The sequence below is a fragment of the Trachurus japonicus genome, chromosome 10, assembly GCF_045865225.1.
Source record: "Trachurus japonicus isolate A0001 chromosome 10, Traja_1.0".
Taxonomy (NCBI): Eukaryota; Metazoa; Chordata; class Actinopteri; order Carangiformes; family Carangidae; genus Trachurus; species Trachurus japonicus.
In genome coordinates, this window is record NC_140916.1 from 16,149,305 (window position 1) to 16,161,230 (window position 11,926).

The 11,926-nt window shown below is 41.4% G+C and overlaps 1 protein-coding gene across 2 annotated transcripts; it reads right to left on the minus strand.

Annotated features, from left to right (window-relative positions):
• Positions 1-658: 658 nt before the first annotated feature.
• On the minus strand, positions 659-11,517 carry ubl3b (ubiquitin-like 3b). 2 transcript variants are annotated; one of them, XM_085789579.1, is made up of 6 exons: positions 11,426-11,517; positions 10,640-10,764; positions 6,983-7,091; positions 5,873-5,959; positions 3,231-3,308; positions 659-2,285 (listed from the first exon to the last, which is right to left on the minus strand). In XM_085789579.1, exons 2-6 carry the CDS (start codon positions 10,664-10,666, stop codon positions 2,233-2,235), a joined length of 354 nt encoding a protein of 117 aa, XP_085645705.1. In that variant the 5' UTR covers positions 10,667-10,764; positions 11,426-11,517; the 3' UTR covers positions 659-2,232. The 2 variants fall into 2 exon arrangements, with proteins under 2 accessions (XP_085645705.1, XP_085645704.1); XM_085789578.1 differs by lacking the exons at positions 10,640-10,764; positions 11,426-11,517 and adding an exon at positions 7,256-7,575.
• Between the last annotated feature and the right edge of the window lie 409 nt (positions 11,518-11,926).

An 11,926-nucleotide genomic window follows, 5' to 3' on the forward strand; every position in this document is an offset into this window, starting at 1 on the left:
AGACTTAAATTGATGCTGTGCTCTTATTTTTGGAATGTGTGGACGAGATCTTATGACTTAAAACAGACCTGATTTTGATTTTTGAGCGCTGAAGAAAAAAAAACTTAAATGTGCAAGGTAGAGAGAAGTAAAGAAATATCTGAGGAAAAATAAGTACGGTATAACATTTTTCCATTAACAGAAATTATCTTTGTAACTTATCCATCAGAGTAAACAAGAGTGCTTTAATTACCTATTCATCTATTTACACCATTTCTTCTATAATATTGCACTGTTTTAGATGTTTTGTCCAAGTATATTGTAATTTAATGATCTTGAATAATGCCATACAAAACCTGCTCATCATTATTATCACTTTTATTATGATGTACTTCAGTAAAAGTGGAAACAATTGAATCCATTTTGATCAAAAATGTAATAGTTTAGCTGGACTTAAGGTTAAAAAGTACAATAATCCTCTAGTTCCAGCTTCTTAAATTAATATTTTTCTGGCCTTAATATTAAGTGATAAGTAAATTGAATATATATTTGGGTCTGAAGTTGACTTTAAAATACACTAAATGAATTGACGGGTAAATAGTCATTAGTTGCTACTTACGATGCAGCTTCAGTCTTTTGTCTCTTGTTAAATACGGTGGTAAAAATGAATCAAAAGATGTTGCCTTATTTAAAGATTTATTAATTTATAATACAAGCTTTTATGTAGACCACATTGCATTTTAGTTTTTACATTTATTCATACTGAGCTAAACTTCATAGCAGTGACATTGATTGACAAAAAACACAAACCAAAGGACACTCAATGGAAGGAATCAAAAGGTTTCCGACTGTTTCTGAAGAAACCGCAGCCCGTCAACACTCCCAGTGCACCACCTTGTTTTTTTAAGACCACATGCCCTCACTAGTCTTCACACACTATGCCACGTGCATCACACTCTCAGACACACTCACACACAAACTCACTCACACTAAAATTCAACAAATACCTATACACAAGATAAAAATTGATATATTTAAATTTCAATATTAATGATATTACTGAATTCCACGATAAAAGGCAAACGAGAAGTAAAGACAGCATCCAAATGAAACGGAGGTGAAACACCACCAAAATTTTTTTTTTTTTTTTTTTTACACTTTATCCCAGTGGGAGATCAGTCTCCCTCTGCCTCGTTTTCAGTGTCCAGTAGAGGAGGGTCCCACACCGATCGCACACCTCCCCTCCAATCTTCAACCATCTCCTTCTGTCTGCGTTTAACTGGCCCGCCATGTTGGCTCCCGATACGAGGGAGCGTCGACAGTCTAGTCAATAAAGTCACCACAACAAGTGTGTACGTGACACCCGGTGGCGCACGAGCAAAATCCTCCGCCTCCATCTCTAATATCTTCTGCGAGCCGTGGTGGGAGGTCCGTCCCTGTGCGCCCCCCCACCCCCTCCCACCCCCCTCAGGTGTTTTATTTTGTTTTTTTTAACGCAGGTCCTCCTGGTTTTTAAGTCTTTTCTCCATTGGTCCTTCGCCAGGAACAAACAGGGTGTAGGTAATGGCACAAACGCCACTGGTGCTGATACAGACCGAACGGTTCAGTTAATAAGAGGCAGAAACAGTCAATGAGGAGGAGGATGGCACGTTTTCTACCACGTTGGGGGGGAATTAAGGTCTGTTCAAAGAAAAAAAACGTCATGGGGGGCGGGGGGGAGAGAGGATGACACTAACACTTCTGAATGGACAAACTGGTTAAGTGCAATGAGAGGGTTAACACCATTGAGTAAAAGACCTGGGGAAACGTCCACGTGACAAGGAGGGGAGGGTTAAAGCCCACGCATCATTTGTAGCACTTCCGTGTCCATGAAGAGCGACGAGCTCCTGGGTCTTTTTCCGCTACGTACGACAGCTCTTTAAAACTTGTCCAGCAGCGAGGGGGTCGATAGATGTCGGGGTCTTCAACCAAAAAGGAGAAACCACAGCAAATTCTGTTGATGAAGTAAAAGTTCGGGGGCAAGAACTGAACATATTGGCACAAAAAAAGCCTCAGATTGGACAAAGAGTTCAACCAAAGCAGGTAACAGCCTCCGACCAGACTTCCTGTGAGTTAATCCAAATCCACGACGACGGGCAGGAGAGAGCAGAGTGTATGTATGTTTATATTTGTGTTATGTGTGTGTTGTTAGGTGTAAAGGTTTTGGGTAGAGGGGAGGAGGACGAGGAGGAAGAGGGGGGTGTTTCTGTTTCTTTACAAGAGCAGGCAGCAGTTGCTCTCTGTGGTTTTTTCTCTGTTCCTTTGACCTACAAAAGAGACGGGACATCAGAGACGTGAGGCAAAATAAAAACAACCATTTGGCACAAAGAGAAGCACAGATACCGAGGCCGACTTTGTCGAAGATGGTGAAAGGTCAAAGAAAAGCAGGATTGGGTGCTGACTGTGCAACCGAATCTGTCATTAGCTGAGAGAAAGAGTTCAAAAATACAAAAAAGGAGTCCAGAAGAAGCCTTAAAAGGGATAGTTGGCAAATTGGCCCATTGCCATAATCCCTATTGTTTCAGCAGTAGGTTCGTTACCTTTAATTGTTGCTGCAAGCTATTTTTAGAACGGCGGAGCAGAGCGGCGAGCTGCTCAGAGCTACGCTACGGAGGCTAATGGGATTTCTTGGTTTTCCTCATCAACACTCATCAAATACACAATCCAACAACTCCAAAACGCTCTCGTGGACAAGTTGTGACCTGCACATTCACCACGCTATGAGATAATAATGGAGCATTACCAGACAGAGTTGTTTTCGAGGCAAATGCAAAGACTACTTGCCGAAAAACTGTCCCTGAAGGCAACGCGCATCAGCAGTTTTGCATGAATTTGCCTCTAAAACAACTCTGTCTCGTAATGTTCCGTTATTATCTCATAGCGTGGTGAATGTGCAGGTCACAACTTGTCCACCAGAGCGTTTTGGAGTTGTTGGATTGTGTATTTGATGAGTTTAATGAGGGAAACCAAGAAATCCCATTAGCCTCCGTAGCGTAGCTCTGAGCAGCTCGTGGCTCTGCTCCGCTGTTTTAAAAATAGCTTGCAGCAACAATTAAAGGTAACGAACCTACTGCTGAAACAATAGGGATTATGGCAATGGGCCAATTTGCCAAAATGTTGAACTATCCCTTTAATCAGACTGATGCTACAGGTGTTGTGTCAAATATCTGCAGTAAGTAAATAAATGAAGGAGTCTGGGAGAAGATGCTCACCATGAGAGTTGGGCTCTGGAAGAGTCTCTCTAGCCACCAAGTGCATGACGGTCGTTCGGCCCGGAGGCAGCTTTAAAGCTTCAAAACAAAGAAATAAATCTCGTCATTTATTGTTTTTTATTTGTATTTTATTGTATTATATGAAACTGTGGAGGCATATACTTTAAAAAAAGATTATGTAATGAAAGATTCATGTCAGTGATGAAGTTTTCAGACCATCATTTCACCGACTATGACATGGTATTAAAGCAACAATGAGGGGGAAAAAAGACATAAAGTATTATGATTTGCTTCCCCATCATTGTGGCCCTCATACTCAGTCATAGTTCAGCCAAGTATTCCCCACTCTGCTTTTCATTTCCTTACACTAAATAAATTTACTTGTAAGTTTCTTCAGTTTGTCTCAATAAAACATGTCCACCATTTGTTATCAATTACTGTTGGATTATTGCTGATGTCAGTTGTTTTTGCCTTCGACTCTTGTGGTTTGGAGTTTTTATTTTATGTTGTTATTTTTTTCTTGTGACACTTTTGTATTACACTATGATTTATACACATTTTTAAAAAGTTATTCTTTGGACGACCTGTCCGTGGCAGCATGCTGAATTTTGATGATTGGCCATGACGGAGGAAGCTGCTATAACCCAACACACACTCAGGTTTGAGTTTAGGGCACCGTCATGCCAAGGAAGGGTTTGGAGAACTTTCAGAGTCATTAAATGCTTTTGTAGTTCCAGGGGGGGTCCGGCTGGCAACGGATTTTCATATAATGTCCTGAAGCCAGAGATAAAAAAAACCGAGATCAAATTATTTTTTTCCGAACAACTTTTTCGTGTCACGGCTTCAGGACACTTGGGTCAGTACGGACAAGGAGTATGGAGGTATTTGAATGTACTGATCATACTGTGTGTTTTGGAGGATTCAAAAGTGAACTCTATCCACCGCCATTTTATGAAAATCTGTTGCCAGCCGGACCCCCCCTGGAACTACAAAAGCGTTTTGATGACTCCGAAAGTTCTCCAAACCCTTCCTTGGCATGACGGTGAGTAGAAAATTGGTGAATTACCGTATTGATTTTGGGTGAAGCCCTGGATGATGCCTCAATAAGAAAACTGGTCTTTTATTTAACGTTTCAACAGATTTAAATGTCTCAAAACGAAATAGAAAGTTCTTATAGCTATGATATAATTGTTTAGATCATGTTTGACAGCAGTCCCATGCTGGAGTCCTATGTATGTGGTCATAGCATCACCTACTGTAAACAGGCCGTGACCTTTGGGTGAAAATCATAATTTGTTTTAATTGACATTTTCATGGTCTGGGTAACACTTGGTAAACAGGGACACAGTGAACGTCGCCTCATGGCGAAGGCCTGGAGGTGTGGAATAACGTCTGTATTAATGTGGCGTGCAGCTTTAACCTTTTCTATAAACTGCAGCAGCAGCGGGGGGGGCGGACGCTGACTGCACATAGTGAGTGTAAGAGCAGAGATAGTGGTAGATAAGAGTCAGGTATTACATAAGGAGCTGTGTAACGCTGTGACTGCTGCTAGGCTGCTAACAAAACTGTTTACAACCAACTCCACTCCATTTCCTGTCCCACCTTGTTTTCATTAGACCTCATGAATTTCAGTCCGACTGCAGCTTTAGGGGAGGAAAAGAAAAGTGCTTTGTCCACCAACGGTTGCGCCCGAGTAGCAGCGCTGAACCACTGAACCGGCCCGTCTGATTGGCGGTCAGTAAATCCCAGTTGTTGATGGCACAAGCGTAAAGCCAGGTACGGGCCACAGAGTCCACGAGGTCAGAAGTTTAACAGGATTAAAATAATCAAATCAGACGTGGTGCTTACATAGCTTTGTTTTGACTCAGCTGCTCATTTGTCAAACTGTGTCCACTTCACCTTTACGAAAACCGCGAGGTGAAGGGAAACGACTTCCACCGGCGCCTGTCGCTCTGACAGCAAATCTGTTTCTTGTGTCATAACGTGCATCTGTGATACTGGATTCGTCCATTACTGCTGCGGCTGAAGTCTGGCTCTTTACAAAAGGATCTTATGTGTCAGTATTTAAATATTTTTTATGTGTCAGTCGACTGCTGGTGCGATTAGAAATATAAACAAAACTGTGGCCAGAGTTTTGGGTTCGACTCAAATGTATTTTTGGCCACAAACAAGTTTCTCTTAGTATCTTTCACACAATGTTTTTGTTTATAGCGACTCACAATCTGTGCTCTGCTGGGATCATGTCTCGATATCATTGAGTAAAATTAAGTCAAACATTAGATGAGAAGTATGTCAGAGTTTCGCTGTATTGTAAAAATCTTCCAAACTGAGCTTGAAGGTTCATTGTTGGTCTTGAAACGCAGCCCCACAAGGTCCACTTACTGGAAACTTTTCTGGAGCTTTCGGCCTACGTGACAGGAGGACGTCACCTTTCACCTTGTGGCGAACGACGGTCCAGAGTTACGTCTCTTGGTAACAACTGAACCACGCGAGCAAACTGCGTTCACAGAGCGGCTGACGGAGCCAGAAGATTTCCAGTAAATGGAACTTGTGCCAAAGACAATTCAACAGTTTGACGACATTAACAACGTCCAGAAGTTAGTTATCTTTGTGTCGGTGTCTTTGCTCAGAGTCAGTCTCACCTCCCAGGGTGACGTTGCCATGAAGGAAGCGTCCCTGGAAGATGAGGCGCAGTATACTGGGGCTGCTCACCCGCTCCTCCTCCCACCCTGGCAGAGAGCAGAGAGACAGGTGCATCACTTCAGCTACGGTCACATCATGTTTCTCTTCCTTTACTTATTTTTATCATCATCTTTCTCATCTTCATTATTATTGTTATAATCATAATATTTAAACCACTACTGGACCTGTGGCTATTATCATTATTACCATTTTCAGTTAACACTTTATAATAAGTACACACTATTAAGCATTAGTTAAGCATTAATAAATATTGAATTCTTCATTTATAACAAATGAATACTCATTAGTATGTAATTTATAAATACAGTTGAATGTTTTACTCATCATTGATAAGCACTAACTGTATTTATAAACTACATACTAATGAGTATTCATATGTTATGAATGATGAATTCAGTATTTAGTGTTTAACTATTATAAAGTGTTACCTTCTTTCTTTCTTTCTTTCTTTCTTTCTTTCTTTCTGGTAACACTTTATAATAAGTACAGACTATTAAGCATTAGTTAAGCATTAATAAATACTGAATTCTCCATTTACAACAGTAAAACTACATACTAATGAGTATTCATGTGTTATAAATGATGAATTCAGTATTTAATGCTTAACTAATGCTTAATAGTGTGTACTTATTATAACGGGTTACCTCATTTTCACATAGCAATCAATAGTACATACAGATCATGTTATACAGATAACATCAGATAATGTATAACCCTGACCTATTAACATAATTAAGTTGTGTTTTGACACATCCAGTCACTTTTTCTTCATTATTTTGTTTTACAATTAGCCTGTGTTGATTTCAACATAATACAAACATTGTGTGCATTGTTTCTTTACAGTATATACATGAAGTAGCAGGAAGACACAATAGGAAACGAAATGGAAAGAAGCTGCCAGCTATTGGCAGAAACAGAGTGTATGTATCAGCAGAGACTGTTATTGAACCAGATGGGACGAGTCTGTACAAAGTAAATAAATTCAGTTCAATGTATAAACTAAAAAACACACACAGAGGGAAAAAATAAAATAAAATAAAAAAACGTACCTGCAGGCCAGTTCTCAAACACATGCTTGGCGATGTCTGTGGCCGAGTCATTCGGGGAGAAAGTGAAGTCTTGCGTTTTCCCACTGACCAGGATGAGGCGGAGGTGCACCTAAAAACAACAACAACAACAACAAACAACAAACCCTCATCTTAGTCCATTGAAACGCCACAGCAGACAACAACACAAACAACCAAACCTGCATCAATAAAAACTCTTCCTAATAAAAGTGGCGGCGGCGGCGGCGGCGGATTTGGCGCTGCACACACCCTAACCTCCGCAGACATGAGGTGACCTTCACTAGGCTGTGAAGAGACGGGCATTCCAGCCTAATTAGATTTATCCACACCAGATCTCCACCCTTCGACTGGGCCGACTTCATCCACCGAGGGCTTACACTGAAGTGAGCCCCTGTTGCCGGGGACGACAACAGATAAGGGTGGGGCTGAGAGGGGGGGGAGAACACAGGCCCCTTAGTTCCCGGGCGCTGCGAGCTCCTCTCCGGGCTGTCGGCCTAATGCGATAACCCCAGGTGTCCCAGACAGCGCTGGGCCATGTTATTAAATTTACATGGCCAGTGCGTAGCCTGGAGGGGCGACTGTGCATATGTGTGTGTGTGTGTGTGTGTGTGTGTGTGTGTGTGTGTGTGTGTGTGTGTGTGTGTGTGTGTGTGTGTGTGTGTGGGAGGATATTTAACAATGGGGCTTCCTCGAAAATTTTATCCTCTGGGCAACTACGCTAAAGCAAGTCTGTCTGAAAAAAATAAATAAAAGAAACATAAAGGAAAAAAAAGTAGGCGCTGCTTGTCTACGATGCCTTCAAGGCCTAAATAGTACATCAACATCAGGAAATCCATGTGGGACACACCGTACACCTTCTACAGGATTTATAAATATCACTAACAGAGCACAGACGCTGCCTGTTGTGGTGGTGTGACACAATAAACCGCTTTAATAATAAACAAAAATGAATCTGCAACTATTCTGATTGTCAAAATTAAAGTAAAATGCCACCTAGTACCAGCAAATTTTCTTTGTCTTACATTTTCAACGGAACAAAACAAACAGGTGATATGAATGTAATGTCACATTGACTTTAGGAAGGTGCAATAACATTTTCTAGACTAAATAATTAGAGAAACTAATTTCTAAAGACATTAGTTGTAGCTATATTGTATTATTATCTGCACATGTAAATCCATTAATGATTGATCTCCTTTGCATTAAAATGAAAAACACTGTAAAACTGGATTTATACTTTATGCAAGGAGTTTGCTTTTCATTGTTAAATACGAGTTATATGAGGTTACATCAGGTTTTATATTCCCTCACAGTCTTTGTGTACTTTGCAATACAGAGCAACAATGAGCTACAAACTAGGATCAATAGAGCTTGAATTGCATCCAGTAACTTAAAATGTGATTTCACTGCATCTCATTACTGAACAGTGTTTGTTGTACAGAGCGGTGATCGAGGTGAGCCGAGGGTCTGCAGTCTAATCCCTCTGTTAGTTGGTAATAACTGAAGATCTGTCTTTAAGTTCTTGCATGTTTCTTAACACAAACAAACCAGCATCAGAAACATGAGAGAGGAAACACAAGCTGCTCATCACAGCTCCGCCCCGTTGTGTGGTTACACTTCAAGAGTAGGGAAGTACCCTTGACCTGGAAATCCTTTGACCTGACCTAAATCCTGACTAGGTGAAGAACAGTCTGACAGAAAAAATAAATAAATTGATACATGCGGCCAAAAAAAATAAAAATCAGTTGTTAATCCAGCAGGCTGATGTCTTTTTCGGTCATAAACTTCACATATTGATGAAAAGAATAACTCCAGCATATTGTCTGCAAATATAATATTCAAATGAATAGACAAGGTTTTGATCCTAGTTGGATTATCATCAGATTAAAAATGGACACACACACACTCATGAACGTGCTGTACCAACAAATTAATGATGACATGAGTGGTGGTTATTATTATTATTTTTATTTATTTGAAATATTTCTGATACCAACTAGATGTCATCAAGCCAAATAAACAGCCTTGTATGTACCTCATGTGATGATGTTAAACTAATTTGCCCACTTCCTTTTCGACTGTCACCTCATGGTCACCTCATGGTCAGGAGTGAAATGTCTCTTTGAGCTGAATTATTGATCAGTTTTGGACCTAAGTTGTCTAATGTATGCTACAGCACCTACTGTTCCTTATAAATCCATTAATCCATCATCTTTAATCAATCATGTCGGTACCCCAAAGCATTACTCTGGAGAGAAAAAAAACCCATTAACCAAATGTTTCTAGTGGGAAACGAGTGAGAATTGACAAAATGGGATGAATTTTCTTTGACACTTGCCCTTCTTAAAGAGGTCGAAGATGAACTTTCTTTGGTTCACAAATCACAGTGGAGAGAACAAAGAGACTTAAATTAACCACGAGGTGTGACGTCAGCGGGGGACGACCCCGCTCTCTGATCTGTTTACAAATACAATCCTCCCTCGGTGGTCGTCGTCTTCCCTCCCCTCCCCCATCTGAACTGAATAACCCCGATGTGGAGTTACATACCCATGTCATCATTAACGAGCTTTGTCCCCCTCTCTCTCTCTCTCCCTCCCTCCCTCCCTCCAACCTCCCCCCCTACAAAATAAAAACAAAGTCAAAGCTGCCTGGTTACCCATGGCAACATCCTCCATCACTAATGTCCTCGATGTTGTCCAGTTCAGAGAAAGATATTAAATTCTTCCAGCGCTGTTATGAATGATTTACTTTTACGAGGGTTAACATAGATACCAGGGGCTTATCCACGCTTGATGTTGGCCAAGTTTCTTATAAACACAACCAACCACAAACGCTGACAAAGACGACCTGCTCTGCTACGGGCTTTTACCTGATATTGGTCTAATAGATCAATTGTTTAAATATCATTATGTGGGTGTGTGCTATGAAGATGCGGGTGTTTCACGTGCTGCAACCATAAACCAAAATATTTCCTCAATTAAGTGAATGTTTGGCTGTCACAGAATAATAAATAAAACATCAAATCATAGTTTTCAGAACTCGAGGGGATAACTTCACAAAAATCGGTAATTAATTGATCAGAATTGCTGCATATTAAATTTCTGTCTAATCTGAATAAATATTTCCCTATTCTTTATATTAGCACTAAACAACTGATTTGGCCTCTAATTAAACGTATTAATCTCTTTCTAAACAACTCCTCAATGATCTGTCACTTTTCTTTGTCAAATAATACTTTACCATAAAATCTTACTCTGCCTATAAGTTTGATTATCCTTTCGTGTCGGTCTCTAAATGACTGTTGTCCATTCCTATGGTTGGGTTGGGGTTGGGGTGCGTGGGGGGGGCTTAGTAAGAGGGTACAATCAATTGGCGTCTAAACCTTGAAAGGAAAGTAGGGCAACGTTTTAACTGAGATTAGACAGATGGTGTTCACAGGAGCAGCAGTCACTGTCAAAGCTAAGTGTTTGTGGTCCTTGGCTAATCCATGACCCCTCCCTCCTCCTCCTCCTCCTCCTCCTAAACCCTAAATAATTTTAATTTAGGGGGGAAACGTGTGTGCAATTTTATCAGCATAACATGTGTTGACATTAATAAAAACAAATGAACTGCAGAAAGGTTGTCTGACCCTCAACTCACCATATCAATTTCCCTCTGGCTGGTCATGGCTCAGGGATGAGGAGGAGCAGGACCCGTGGACGTGGAGCAGAAAAGGACAGGAGTGGTGGTGGTGTGCTTCAGCTGCTGGAGACGGGGCCAGAGCCCTGACACACACACACACACACACACACACACACACACAAACAAACAACAACACAGACAGACAGTGTGAGGCTCAGGCTGCTGCTGCTTCCCACCGCCTGGCACCGCAGCGGCACCGCACATCTCCCCTCATCCATCCCACTGACATGTCGCTAACGTCAACATCTAATAAAAAAATCTAACATCACAACGTGCATATGCGTGGTTAATGAATCCCCTGAAGTATAGAGAGTGAGCAAACAGACTGACAACACCGTGGTTTGGCAAAAAATAATAAAATAATTTAAAAAAATAACAAACTGAGCGTCGCAGCTTCAGGTGAACGGTTTACGTTAGGCTAGTAAAGCTAGCGGGCTAACACTGGTCTATATCGGTTTGAGTCAGGCCCCGATGAGCCACGATGGGTTGCACTCCTAAAGCAGTATGTGTTGTTAAATTGTTAGAAAACACGTCTTCCTTGAAAACATCGAGTTTCGCTCTGACGGATGTCGAAACTGAGCCGAGCTAACACAGAAACCCTGCGCTACCGTTAGCCTTAGCCTTAGCCTTAGCATTAGCTGCTAGGTTAGCTGGTGCTAGTCCTGCTAATCGCTGGCGAGTTGTGGGCGAGACTGATAGACAGATAAATGTGCAACGACGGGTTTTCTGTGTCGTGGACCTCACCTGCATCGGATGAATATGATGAAATTTTGCATTCAGTTGAGTTGACGAATCAGCGGGGGAGCGTTATTCGTGGGGTAAAAATATCGAGTGTACACGGATATGATCGCTGGCTGTTGGGTATCGGTGGCTAATGGACGGGAAGAGACGCCGGATGTCAGCTGGTTGTAAACACAGTGGAACGACCGCAAAGGCGTCTGGGAGTTGGAGTCCAGGCCGAGTAGGCAGCTCTGGGACACCAGTCACCAGGGCCGGCCCTAGGATTTTGGTGGCCCCTTTGATTTTTGTTTGTGGCCCTGCACTCTAAGCGCAAACACCAAATCACTGGTTAAAACTGAATACAGACATGTTTATGCCCTCTGAGGTTTGAGGCCATTTTCTCGACTTTTACCGGTACATATTTTCTTAAATTTATCTTTTTAAGATACTTGCAGATGTAACAATACTCAAGTGTTTTATGTCTAAATATTAGAACCTCCGCTGTAAGCACACTGAGGCCAGTTT